Raw genomic sequence first — 14,277 nt, forward strand, 5'->3', positions numbered from 1 at the left:
TTAACTGCGTGCCAAGTGCCTCCTGTAACTTTCTCTAAAACCGAGAAGTGAACTGGGGCCCTTTATCAGATATTATGGAAGCAGAAACCCCATGCAATCTGACTATTTCTCGAATGTAGAGCCGGGCGTACTGTGCAACAGAATATGTGGTCTTCACAGGCAAGAAATGAGCTGATTTAGTTAGACGGTCTACAATCACCCATATCGAATCATATCCCCGCGTAGTACGAGGCAATCCAGACACAAAATCCATAGTAATCATTTCCCACTTCCATTCTGGGATAGGGAGCTCTTAAAGCTTCCCTGATGGCCTCTGGTCTTCAAACTTCACCTTCTGACAAGTCAAGCACTTGGACACGAAGTCTGCTATGTCTTTCTTCATGCCATTCCACCAATAGCTATCTTGCACATCATGGTACATCTTGGTGGAGCCTGGGTGGATATTGTACAGTGTATAGTGTGCCTCTCGCATGATTTCATTTATGAGATTGTCCACATTGGGCACACATATACTGGAACCTTGCATAAGGGCACCATCATTGGCAAATCCAAACTCACCACGTTCATCCTGCTGTACTCTTTCTATGATCTTCATCAATTGTTGGTCTCTGTGCTGGGAAACTCTAACTCTGTCTCGCAGGTCTGGTCTCACTGAAAAATGAGCTCTCAATACCCCCTAATCTGAAAGATCTAAGATCAAACCTTGATCCATCAACTCATGTACTTCCTGAATCAATGGTCTCTTATCCGCTGATATGTGCGCCAAGCTGCCAGAAGATTTTTTGCTCAAAGCATCTGCTACTACATTGGCCTTCCCAGGGTGGTACTGGATGGTACAATCATAGTCCTTCAGAAGCTCCATCCATCTCCTTTGTCTCAAGTTTAAATCCCTCTGTTGGAAAATGTACTTCAAACTCTTGTGGTCAGTGTATATCTCACACACTTCACCATACAGGTAGTGTCTCCAGATCTTTAGTGAAAGACTACAGTCGCCATTTCTAAATCATGGGTGGGGTAGTTCTGCTCATGCCTCTTTAGCTGCCTTGAAGCATAAGTCACTACTTTTCCATTCTGCATCAAAACACACCTTAAGCCAACTCTAGAGGCGTCACAGTACACGGTATATCCTTCACCACTCATCGGTAGTGTCAACACAGGGGTGGTGGTTAGACACTCCTTAAGCTTTTGGAAACTCTCCTCACAATCATCTGTCCAAATGAAAGTTAGGGGAGCTGCTATCCGGGAAAAATCCTACACAAAATGCCTATAGTAGCCAGCTAGGCCCAAAAAACTTCATATCTCAGTGACTGTTGTAGGTCTAAGCCAATCAGTTACAACCTCAATTTTCTTGTGATCCACTTGAATGCCTTCACTAGAAATCACGTGTCCCAAGAATGAGATGCTTTCTAGCCAAAATTCACATTTTGAAAATTTGGCATATAGCTGGTGCTTCCTCAAAGTCTGCAACACCATGCTCAAGTGCCACACGTGTTCTTCCTCGATCCAAGAGTATTCCAAAATGTCATCTATGAATACGATGACAAAACAGTCCAGGAATAGCCTGAACACTCTGTTCATCAAGTCCATGAAGGCTGCTGGTGCATTAGTGAGTCCAAAAGACATCACCAAGAACTCATAATGACCATATCTTGTCTTGAATGCTGTTTTAGACACATCCTCATTCCTGATTCTTAACTGATGGTAGCCTGATCGCAAGTCTATCTTGGAAAAGAATCTAGCTCCTTGGAGCTGATCAAACAGATCATCGATCCGAGAAAGTGGATACTTGTTCTTCACAGTCACCTTGTTCAGCTGTTTATAGTCAATACACAACCTCAAGGACCCATCCTTATTTCTCACAAATAGAACAGGAGCACCCCACGGTGAAGTACTCGGACTTATGAAACCCTTGTCCAAAAGCTCCTGTAGTTGCTCCTTTAGCTCTTTCAACTCTGCTGGTGCCATCCTGTAAGGCGGCATTGATATGGGGTTTGTACCCTACACAACATCAATACAGAACTCTATTTCCCTTCCTAGTGGCAACCCTGGAAGCTCCTCAAGGAAGACATCCATAAATTCTCTAACAATAGGAACATTTTCCATGTTGACACCTTTTACAGATATATCCCTCACCAATGCTGAATACCCTTGACATCCACGCCTCAATATTTTTCTAGCATTAATTGCTGACACTAAATTATTTAGAGCCACGCTCTTGTCACCATCAAAGCTAAACTCTTCCACACCAGGTATGTGAAAATACACCTTTTCATTCCTGCAGTTTAAAGTGGAATAATGAGTTGCCAACTAATCAATTTCCAAGATTACATCGAAATCCATTACTGATAGAGGAACCAAATCTGCTGGGAGGATCTTTCCATCCACTGCTACTGGGCTACCTGAAAAAACCATAACTACACCTATGTTGTGACTAAGCAGGGTAGTTACAGACAAAGGACATTCTAAAGTTATAGGATTTCTACCGAATCTTATGGCAAACACTGGAGAGACAAATGAGTGCGTAGCACCCGGATCTATCAAAACACGAGCCTTATAGGAACAGATTAGAAGAATACCTACCACAACTACATTGGAAGCCTGAGCATCCTGGTGGGTCAAGGTGAAAACCCGAGCTTGACCCCTACCCTTCTTTGTAGAATCCTGATATTGACTTCTACCTCCTGATCTGCCTCCAAATCCATGTCCCCTTGTCCTCGGCCCTATTGGCCACTGAATTGACTACCTGCCATGTTGGAAGCACCAGGATACAACTGACGAGGAACATTTGTAATAGAACCCTGTGACCCCATCTGTGGCTCGCTGAACACGGGGCATTCCCTAGCAAAGTGACCTGGTTGGCCAGACCTGAAGCATACTCCTGAACCCATCAGACAAGGTCTTGAATGTCCTATTCCATACTGTGCGCAAGGTGCCAAGGAGGATCCTAAACTAGACCCAGAACTGCTGTATCCCAAACTATGACCACTGCTGGATCCGTACCCTGGTCTAAATCCTCGAGATTTGTGTCTAAAACCACTCCTCTTGTTCCTACTTCTTCCTCTATAATTACTCTGGCCTCCACTATCCGGAGCGCCCATATGGGGAATACCTGAAAGAACTCTCTGCTCTATTTTTCTTTGCTCTTCCACTGTCATCTCCTGTGTAGCTAATATCAATTTGTCGAGCTCGATCGACTACCACATCAAAAGACTGATCAGACATCATGGCCAGGTTTGCATATCTCCTATCCAGCCCCTTTAGGAACCTCTTCACCTTCATAGTTTCTGTAGCTACTGCTGTAGGGGCATACCTGCTCAGTTCCAGAAATTCTGTAGCATATTTATATATAGACCTGCCATTCTGTCTTAAGGCCTCAAAGGCCCACTGCTTTTGATCTCTGAAACTCTCTGGTACAAACCGGTTGATAAACAATTCCACAAACTGGGTCTTTGACAAACCTTCCATCCGGGGTTATATGTAATCATTCATCCATTGCCTAGGCATAGGCCCCATGACATGCTGCACATATTCTATAAGTCTCCTATCAGTCAACTGCAACTCTGTTCTTGCCTGTCTGCAAGAATATAAAAATCGATAGGCATCGTCTGACATATCATAAGCACCAGGCACCAACTTCTTGAAATTGATTATCTGTTTGTAAGGTTCCCCTCTTGGTGCGGTGGATTGCTGCTGTTAGGGAGGGTGGACCATATACTATGCCATCATATCGATGGTTCTCTGCAAACCAGCTAGAGTAGCTGCCATAGGGTCCATGGGACCCGGGGCCATAAAAGACTGTTCCTGAGCTGGTGGTGGCTGCTCCTCTACTTGAGCAGCTCTAGGCCTCCTACCCCGCCTCCTCGGGGTGAGCGCCTCATCCTATGCCGACACCTCGTCAGGCACATTTGGTTCTGGTGCAGTGGTAGCTCTCCTACTCCTACGCATTTTTCTGAAATTCAACAGCAGTAGCCCACAAAATTTCAAAACGGCATGTTACATAACTCTATAGACTCATATTTACACACAATATATGAAGCAGAAACTAGAAGCAAATATGACAATGCAAGACGAATGTGGATCCTATTTTCCGCATGTGACTTTTATTAGACTCTTCCCAACACTTTAGAGCCTAAGCTCTAATACCACATTTGCCACGACCCAACCTATGGGCCAAACCGGCACTAGGACCTGGGCTAGCCTAAAGCCCCTGAGGCCCATAGTAAGCCTAACTATTCCTCAACCCAATTTTAAGGCCCATTTAGGCTCAATTTTAAGAATTCAACCGGATAGAGTCCAACCATAAAATGGACCTTTCAATGGGGAGTTTTTGACTTACCCGACCTGTAAACACAATATATAATCAATTGGGGAGCTCGGCTCACCCTCCACATACTCATATGCCATAAAAAAAAAAGGAGCTTAGCTCCCTCATCCAGTCCAACATACATGCATATAATAAGTTTACAGGCCCATCATGATAATTATATTACAGATCCAAATCAAATAAATATTTCTAACACATGCAGAAATTCTAGGAGTTAACAGAATTATACAAATATTAATAAACGACCTGCGAAGAAGAAAAGTAGGTTAACCACAATAAATATCCTCCTGTAGCCTGAAAAAATAATAAACAGGAGTGAGCGTTCAACTCAGAGAGTAAAATATCAATTTTAACCATAATCTCTATAACTATCTAAAGCTAATGCACCCTGTAGAGTGAAATGCAACATCGATAATATTTTCACATCATAACAGCAAAAAGGTAATTTGGAGCACTCACACATTCGATAATGTCAAACAATACATATATAGGAGCTGATCCCCTATACAGATCTCTTAATCCAAACTGTGCCAGCGAAGAACTCAAGCTCGGACTTCCACTTAATAAACCAAATTGGAGTCCCAGCAAAGAACTCAAGCCGTGTCTACCCCGAAGGACCGGGTCCCAATGAAGATCTCAAGCCGTGTCTACTTGTCCTATCCATAGCCAACATGACACCACACGCACGCCAACATGACACCACACCAACTCACGCACACTGCTCCAAATTATCACAATAACATCCATGGCACTTTAACAGTTATGAATGCAACATAAAACATGCCTAGAGTTTAACTACATAGATATTTACATATAAGTGATGCATGGCCATGCTTGAACATATAATAATATCGAAATTACAATTAAAATTAATATTTTATTTACAGACTCAACCGAAGTCACTGTGGTGGCTGGGCAGAGGAGGAAGGCTGTCCCAGCTCACCTGACAATTTTATTACAATTATTTAATACAATTGACTCAATACAAACCAATAAAAGACCAAATACATCCTAAGTCGTGCTGAAAATCCGGCAGAGTTTCCCTTATACCTAGGACCTATCCAACCTGCAAAAAGGCTTTAAACACACTTCTATATCCACAAACCATATATCCACAACTCAATCACATCACACAGCCTCTCCAGGGCCCATCCAAATAGTCATCAATCACAATATGTAAAATTACAGTTTAGTCCTTATAATTGACTCTTTTTGCATAAACTACCCAAATAAGCTCTAAAAATTCTAAAACTTTGCCTCGCGGTCCTTAGCAATATTACTAAGCTAGTGCAAAAAGAATCATAATTTTCTGAGCTATTACAAATATTTTATGAAATTTTAATCCAATTCAAGCACTAGAAAATTACGAAAAAGTAAGGTTCGGGTTCACCTATGCCAATTCTGACTCAAGGGACGCGCTCGAGATGTCTGACAACAGTGGAGTAGCTAAAATCTCTATCCAATTTCAAGATTTTTTCGGTAGCCGGTCTGTCTGGCTGGAAATTCACAAACCCGGGCAACCGTCAAATTTTCGTGAATTGAAGGTACCTACACGAAGCCCACAACACGGGGGTTAGTATATAATTTTTACGAAATTTTCTAAGCTCATTTAATGCTCAGAAAAATACTACGAAGTTTCATGGGACCCACCAAAAAACGGTGTCGGAAAATTTTGAAATTTATATTGCCGCGAAGTCTCGATGAGTGGAGCGCTTTGATACTCTTGATTTTCTCGTGGGGTTCACGGTTTACCAGAAATCTAGCCCAAAAATCGAAATAGGCTAAAATTTCCTGGACAAAAATTGGGCAAAACGCTCTATGAATTTTGGTGTTCCAACAATGGAGAAAGGCTGAGGCGGCACGCCGGCGAGGTGGGGAGGGCTGGGTGGCGGCGGAGTGACCTGAGGAGGAGGGAGGAGAGAGAAAACGGGAGAGAGAGGAAGGAGGGTCGGGACGTGCGGGGAAGAGAAGAAGAAGAAAAGAAAGGCCGGTCCGATCCGATCCAGTCTAGTTCGATTCGGCCGGTCCAATTTAGGATACAAAATTTTAAATTTTTTAATCTGTTTTGGGATCGAAAATGAGACCCAAAAATTTTGAAAAAATTATAAAAAATTCAAAAAAATTCATAAACTTCAAATATATTTTTAGTTTTGCCACGTGGTCTTTAAATTAATTTTTAAAAATCATCAAATTTTATATTTTCAGAAAATCAAACTGATTTTGAAAATCTGAAAAATTTCAAATAATTTTTTAAAATTTAAATAAAATAAAATATTAATATTACTCATAAAATAATAAATTTAAAAATTTATGGTGTTATACTTAAAAAAAAAAAAACATTGAAGTATATATATTTTAATCAACAAAAACACAACATTGGAGGGGGCAATTCTTTTTTTGTTTTTAAATTTAATTTTAAATTAATTTTTAATATTTTGTAATTAACATATTTTTAAAAAATTTAACTGTAGTTGTGATAGCAATTTTAAATATTGTAAATAAAAAAGTATTAATGAAATTTAATTTAATAATACTTAAATTATTTTAACAATTATAAAGTCTTTAATTAAATTCACATAAGAAATCCTTTTTCCCCGTAGTTATTAAGATAAATCCCCGGCTTCAATAAAATAAAAGTCAAGCTATTGCAGCCTTTTGTACTCGCCCTGGAAAAAGCGCACACCACACGGACTGCGCACTCCCCGCGGTAGAGAATAAAAAAGCACCACTCACACCCCATTTCATTTACCCTTTTGCCCTTCAAGGATCAAAGAACCGACTTGGCTCAAAAAGTAAAGAAAAAAGGAGGGCAAAAAGCGGATTATGGTGCGTGGCACAATTCCCCATGTGGGCTTCACTATAATTCAATCGCACATCCTCCTCAGCTCCGTTATAACGATCGGCCGTTCTCTCTGCCGCCAAACGAAACGGAGCCTCTCCTAGCGACGTTATGCTGCACAGCGTTTAAATGTCTGATTCCACTCTGTCTGGCCTTTTCCATTTTTATTCTCTCTCATAAGGTACAGTGACCGCGACGACGACGAAGAAGAAGAAGAAGAAGAAGCGCTCTCTTATCTTGTGTTCTGTTTGACTTCGCTAATTCATATTATTTTTTTCAGCGGTGAGAATTTGTTGCTTCTTTTTCATATTTTTTTTCGTGTTTTTTATTTTTTTTATACAATTAGTTCATAAACCCTAGTTTGATTTTATCACGAATTGATGTACTTCTCCATTGTTTCTCAGATTTTAGTTCGATGTGTTTTTTTTTTAATATAAATGCTCTTTTGCATTTTAAGGTGTTTCATTTGATTTTTGTGTTTTTTTTTTTTTTTTTGTATATTTATGTGTTGTTATTATTAAAAAATTATATTCGCTTTCTGTCGGCCAGTAGCTACATACCTTTATGTGTAAAAATATGTGCTGATTTATTTAGATAGTGATTTTCGTTTCCGCATTATCCCCGCAAATGATTACAGAATTGCTAGATTATGTATTAATGCAGAAGTTTAACTCGGTTGTAGAGTACATAGTTATGTTTTGATTCATATAATAGGATGCGTATGCATTTAATAAGTAATTATCAATGAATTCTCAATTTAGGTCTTTGCTGTCTGGGAATTAATTAGAGGGTTTGTTGGATCTCTTAAGTGATTACTTTATTAACCGTGGGGCTCTTTGAAATGGTGGTAGTAGTGGTAGTGATATCTATGGTATCAGTAAATCAGATTGACAATTTGTAGAAGGGTTTTCGTGAAATGGTGACCCTTGTTCTTTTTCTTTGGCAACAGACATTTATGTGCAATGGTGCCCTATTACCATTTTTTTCATAGAAGAATAAGTTCAAATCTTATTCAGAGAAGCGGGAACAGTATTTATGGACCAGATTTTATTATCTTTTTAAGCATTAAATATTGATTTCTCTTACGAAGGTTCATTAAATGATATTGACCTTAATATGAAACGAGGCCTAGTAAATCTGACTACCATTGGAGGCTATATGTCTAGTAACTCTGGAGTTAGGATTCATGTAAGAAATATTCACCTAGCTGTAATAAATGTCTATATTAATGATGCTGGAATTTATTTGTTTTGCTTCCTGTTGACTAGAGCCTCTTAGTAAGAAGAGAGAAAGCCTTCCCAAGATCAATGCAAAATTATCTTTGAGCTTTATTTTCAGTGGTTAAGGGTCAGGTGACTCAGACAGGTGCAAGGTTTAGAAGTTCTGATGCAAAATGTTTTAACAGTGACTATTTTACGATAGTCTCCAAATTGTTGAGAATATGAATACTATATGCTTTGGCCATTTACAAGGATGAATTATATTGAGTTTTTAATTTATTTTATGTTTGGAGATACACTTGATTGCACAACTGTGGGTCTATAATATTTTCTTTTTCCTCTTTCTTTAGGAAGATGTAATAGTGTGACTCTTCACTTGGAGACATGGTTTGAGTTTGAGGTTTGTATTGATTTCTTTTCCTGCTTTTATTTGGAGCTATTTTTTGTTAATAAATTCTGATAATGCTATGTGCATTTACCTTTTCACCAGGATTCTCTGCTAAGTGCTTCTTCTTGAGTTTTGTTTGTGGTGTCAAGTGGTCTCTGTTCTATTTGACTGACTATGGGGTCAGCTTGCTGTATTGCTGCAAGAGAAAAGGACCTGCCCAACAGAACTGGAGGTAACACTTTGCATAGGAATGTCAGATGCTCTCCAACATGGAGCTTCCATTGGGAAAATCGAAGGCGTGTGGCTGGTGAAATTGATGATTCACCATATCAAACTTCTCATAGATTCAGCAGAGATGTTAGTGCGGAGGTGAAGGGGCTGCTAGGCTCTGATAGAGGTAATCTTTCTGATGAGGTTAGTCTGCATGAGAGTTTTGGATCACCCGTCTCTCTAAAGTCTCCTGTACAGGAAGGAACTGTAACAAATCTTATAGCTCAACCTTCAGGTAAATTGTTGTACTATTATCTTAACTCCATTCTAAGGCTAAGTAATTCATATAATTTTTGTGGAGTTAAATCATCCCCCTTTGACATAGACAGAATTATGAATGCGTCTTATTCTAAATGCCTTGTTTTTTTCCATCTGAATAAGTTTTATTCTTCAGGTGATTCGTTATCCATGAAAAATCGTCCCAAGATGATTATGCATAAATTAATTGACAGAGATACATCATGTACTTGGAATGCTACACTTCCATTTCTTTGAATCATGGACTCATGGCTCAAACATGTTATGTACTTATTCTGTATTCGTATTTTGTATCTTGATACGGCTCAAGCCCACCCATATACACATAACAAAGTGCTCAATGTTAATTTATAACATTTATGGTTTCTCATTTCCCTAAATTTCTTATTCTCTACTTTGGCCCTCATTATTTTGGAGTGCTAGCATTCAACATTCTTTTGAGTTGAAGCTTGGAATATCATGTTTCCATTCCATGTAAACCCAAAATTTTTGACACATCAGTCTCAAAAAAAGTATTTTTTATTTCTATTTGTCAATATGTTTGTATGAAAACTTTCTAGTTCTCCTTTGGATTTGAATAATTGCCCGTTTGTTGCTATTTCCAATATGAATTTTTGCCCTTGTCTTTATGTGAAATCATTCAGCTTATCTATGTTCTCCATGAATCTTTTTAGTGACGGTGATGCTTAATTTTTGTTTATAGATATCCATTTGTATTGTAAAAAGTTCATCAATTGTGAAACTGAAACCTGGAAACACCGTTTCTCTTCCTGTTATTCCACTGCTCTTGTGGCAGATTGGTGTGTGGTGCCAGGTCATCAAGTAAGTCTTGTTTTGATCTGAAGTGAACGTTTCAGGTTTTCTTGTAGTTGTGACTTTCTTGTGATAATTGTGAGGCTTTGCTTTTGAATTACTGTTAATTGTTAGTTTATACCATCTGAAATTGTCACAAGCATGTTGTGAACTGATTGCCGGTTTCCTTCCATATTTTTTTATTTTGCTGCAAACTGTTCTTAGTTATGCTGTTTGAAATGCAGTCCTTTGATGTCCACCTTTTTCTATGTTGTATGTGATATCTTTTTGCATTCTTGATGCAGGCCTATCCATGGAACACAATTACCCTGTCAATGTAAGATTGAACTAGTTGAATTGAAATTTATTATTGTAGTTTTCGTTGTTTGTGTTTTTTCTTCTTCCTATTTATGGTTTAATATCCTTGGACTTCTTTCTGATTCTCTTCAGGGAAAGAACTCTTCAGAGTCTCCTGATATTGCAGAGATACCTGCCCCAAAGCTTTCATTTTCTGTACATTCATCATTTTCAACACCGGGAGCTAATCCTTTGCCTCCCTGTGGTCATCCACTTCCCCCAAACTCAACCCCTTCAAGAAGGACTCGGCGTTCACCTGGGCATCGGCTATTAAGGCAGATTTCTGATAGTCAAATTATGGGATTGAAGTCGCCAAACAATTACTCTTTATCTGAAGGAAGGTCATCATTTGTGCTCTCCACTTGCAGCCATGACTTAGCAGTGGGATCCCATGGTGGTTCTTCTGATGGTTGGTCCATGCGAACCTTTTCTGAGCTTGTGGCTTCTTCACAAAGGGAGAGGTGGTCTTTTGACAGTGAGCACCTGGGCTATGGTTGGAACAAAGTAAGTGGATGCAGTAGCAGGTTTTCATGTTCGCCTTCATTAGATCTTCAAACTTGTGGGGCTTGTTCAAAGTTCTTGACAGAGAGATCTTCTTGGAGCAGCCAGAGAATTCTTGCCAGCAATGAGCTCTCAGTAGTTGCTGTGCTGGTATGTGGTCATGTGTACCATGCCGAGTGCTTGGAGACCATGACACTGGAGGTTGACAGGTATGACCCAGCTTGCCCAATATGCATGGGAGGAGAGAAGCAAGTCTCAAAGATGTCCAAAAGGGGTTTCAGAGCTGAAGCAGAATTGAAGGCCAGAAGCCATAAGATTTCAAGAAACCGTATTATAGATAGTTATCTTGACAGTGATTCTGATGATTTTGACTACCAAAAAAATGTCATCTGGGGAGGAGCTTCAAAGATGGAGCCTAGTTCCAGTGCAGCAAGCTCCTCCACAAAGCCGTTCTTGAGACGGCATTTTTCATTTGGGTCCAAATGGACTAGGTCCCTGTCAGAGAAGGATTCTGGCAGGAAAAAAGGATTTTGGGCAAGATATCGCAAATATTGAGCTCTTTGACTATAACAAGGTAAGAATTTGTCCCTAATTATTTTGGTTGCTATGCCAGTATTTTGAAAGATTTCTTCCTTAAGATATGCTGTTTTTGCTAATCAATTATAGTTGTTTTGTGATTTAGCAGATATGTTGGAGATATAATTATCAATGTGAAGCTGTATGTAAGGGTTGCGAGCAATCCCACCCAGGCCGGCAGCCAAAATGCTTGGCTGTCTCCAGTGATTCCTCCTTCACCTCACTCATTTGTCGTTATTTGGTTGCCGAAAATAGGAAAAAAAGCAGCTGATCCGACCGCAATCTTAGTAATAGGATAGTCCACCGTGAACCCTCTGGCCAGTGGAGCCCTTGTTCTCGGTCTTCATGGGATGGACTTTTATTAATTTTGACAATGTATGCCACTTGTATGTGCCGTCAGTCAATTCAATCTGCGAAAATATTTGTGACCTGGTGTGTCTCCCAAGAATATTGGTTAATTTGCAGTAGATGATGTAGTTATAATTACCCTCACAGGGCAATCGTGGGTATTGAGTGGGGTGCAATTTTGAATTCCATTCTAATTAACAAAAATGAAATCGTCTCTTCTCCCCCAAGTGTGATGTGAATGACGCCTGCTATGTATCATATCCAGTGGACGATTATTTTTGGTGGATAACCAACTAAGAAAATTCCATTTGTATATGCAATCTACTATTGTTTTCGCTAAATACTGTCAATTTTTTTTTATTTATAATTTATTTTGATTTGAATAATTCAAATTTCATTAGTTAGACAATTGCAGTACGATTCGATTTTTTGCTGGAAAGTAATTAAAACTACAAATATATTAAGTTGTGCTTTTTCTTTTGTCAAAATTATTACTGGTAGCCGTAAATTTTCTCGTTCTGAATATTTTCGTTTGCAGTTTTTTTTTCCCCTAAAAATATGAAAACTTGTTGGGTTTAGTATTGTGTTTTTTTTTTTCCTTTTTATTTTGTTTATTTTTGGAATACAGGAAAAAAAAAAAAAAAGCTTTCACTTGGATTTATTTGTCGCCACTCGCAAGTACTTTATTTTATGCCCACGAGCCCGCTAATTCAATACTGCAGAACAATTTTTTTTTTTATAATTTTTATGGAACTTTTATAAGCATATTTATATCATTTAACAGTTATAATAATAAAATTAATTTAAATAATTAAACTCAATAATGATTTCTATTTTGCTTTTCTGAAGATAAATCATTGATTAATTTTTTATCATTCTTTGATTTTTTATAATATTTTAAATATAATAAATTGAAATATTATAGTTATATTATTTTTAATTGTAAAATTTGTTTTCTTAAAATATTTAAAAGAAATATATGAGTATTTTTATTTATTCTAACACAAAAATTTTAAAAATTCTTTAAAAAAATTTAAAAATAAAAATTATAAACAGTTTTCAATTTTTTAAAAAATAAAAAAAGGAACACACCCACCCTTTCTAGTAGTTAATTATAGTCCAAAACAGAAAATAATCAATAATAATTTTAAAAAAATGTAGAAATGTCAGAAGTGGGATTTGAACCCACGCCCTCTCACGAGGACCAGAACTTGAGTCTGGCGCCTTAGACCACTCGGCCATCCTGACATTGTTGTCTATCTCCTGATTAAAATAATATTTACTAAAATTTATTATTATGAATGAATCATCCCCAACACCCATGTCCACTGGAAAACTTGCCCATGTCATGGTCACGAAAGTACTGCAAAATGCAAGCAAGAAGCCACATTCCACTTTTCCTCATGATTTAATGACATAAAAGTATACTCATAATATCATAAAATTCAATGGGAGTTCAGCTCCTTCATCTAATACAGTCATGCATGCATTTAATAGGTTTACAAATTTAATATAAAAATATATTACAGTCCTAAACTAATTAAAACACTCCTAACACATGCGGAGTCTAAAATTTGATTAAATTATACAAAATACATTAGATATTACTAATTGACCTGTGAAGAAGAAGAGTAGGTTAGTCACAACAAGTAATCCTCCTATAGTCTGAAAAAATAAGATGAACAGGAGTGAGCGTTCGACTCAGAAAGTAAAATATCAATTTTAATAACAATTTCTATAGCTATCTAAAGCTAATGCATTCTAATTAGTGGAATGCAACATCATCATAAATTTCATACAAATTACATCATAACAGTAAAAAGGCAATTTGGAGCATTCACACACCCAATAATGTTTAAACAGTACATATATGGGAGCTGATCCCCTATACAGCTCTTTTAATCCCACCTCTGCCAGTGAGTGTCTCTCAAGCCGGACTTTCGCTTAATAAACCAAATGTGGGGGCCAGCGAGTGTCTCTCAAGCCATGCCTACCCCGACTTACCAATAAAGGACCGAGTCCCAGCGAGTGTCTCTCAAGTCGTGTCTACCTGTTTTGTCCATATCCAATACCACACACTACACGTACACCAACACACGCACACAGCTCCAAATTACTACAAACAACATCCATGACACTTTATCAATTAAGAATGTAATATAAGACATGCCTAGCGTTTAACTACGTAGATACGTATTTATAAGTGATACATGGGCATACTTGAACATAGAATAATATTGAAATTCTAATTAAAATTAATATTTTACTCACAGAATTAAATCGAGGTCACTGTGGTGGCTGGACGGAGGAGGACGGTTATCCCGGCTCACCTGACAAATTTTATTATAATTATTTAATATATTTAACTCAATACAAGTTTGAAAAAGATCAAAGACACCCTAAG

At 38.1% G+C, this 14,277-nt stretch overlaps 1 protein-coding gene and 1 non-coding gene across 5 annotated transcripts; one reads left to right on the top strand and one right to left on the bottom strand.

Annotated features, from left to right (window-relative positions):
• The first annotated feature begins 6,999 nt into the window (after nt 1–6,999).
• LOC110649256 (uncharacterized) lies at nt 7,000–12,100 on the top strand. 4 transcript variants are annotated; one of them, XM_058130821.1, is made up of 6 exons: nt 7,000–7,445; nt 8,734–8,783; nt 8,874–9,276; nt 10,397–10,428; nt 10,542–11,523; nt 11,632–12,100. In XM_058130821.1, exons 3-5 carry the CDS (start codon nt 8,946–8,948, stop codon nt 11,502–11,504), a joined length of 1,326 nt encoding a protein of 441 aa, XP_057986804.1. In that variant the 5' UTR covers nt 7,000–7,445; nt 8,734–8,783; nt 8,874–8,945; the 3' UTR covers nt 11,505–11,523; nt 11,632–12,100. The 4 variants fall into 4 exon arrangements, with proteins under 4 accessions (XP_057986804.1, XP_021659447.2, XP_021659448.2 ...); XM_021803755.2 differs by having other exon boundaries at nt 11,635–12,100; XM_021803756.2 differs by having other exon boundaries at nt 11,646–12,100.
• Nucleotides 12,101–13,037: 937 nt separating this feature from the next.
• TRNAL-CAA (transfer RNA leucine (anticodon CAA)) lies at nt 13,038–13,121 on the bottom strand. Its single transcript has one exon. It is a non-coding gene; the product is annotated as a tRNA-Leu (tRNA).
• Nucleotides 13,122–14,277: the final 1,156 nt, after the last annotated feature.

The sequence above is a fragment of the Hevea brasiliensis genome, chromosome 12 (assembly GCF_030052815.1).
Source record: "Hevea brasiliensis isolate MT/VB/25A 57/8 chromosome 12, ASM3005281v1, whole genome shotgun sequence".
NCBI classification, from domain to species: domain Eukaryota; kingdom Viridiplantae; phylum Streptophyta; class Magnoliopsida; order Malpighiales; family Euphorbiaceae; genus Hevea; species Hevea brasiliensis.

Coding starts and splice junctions, on each gene's coding strand:
- LOC110649256 (XM_058130821.1), top strand. CDS start 8,946: ATGGGGTCAGCTTGCTGTATTGCTGCAAGAGAAAAGGACCTGCCCAAC. Junction 9,277..10,396: donor TCTTATAGCTCAACCTTCAG/GTAAATTGTTGT, acceptor TTCTTGATGCAG/GCCTATCCATGGAACACAAT. Junction 10,429..10,541: donor AACACAATTACCCTGTCAAT/GTAAGATTGAAC, acceptor GATTCTCTTCAG/GGAAAGAACTCTTCAGAGTC.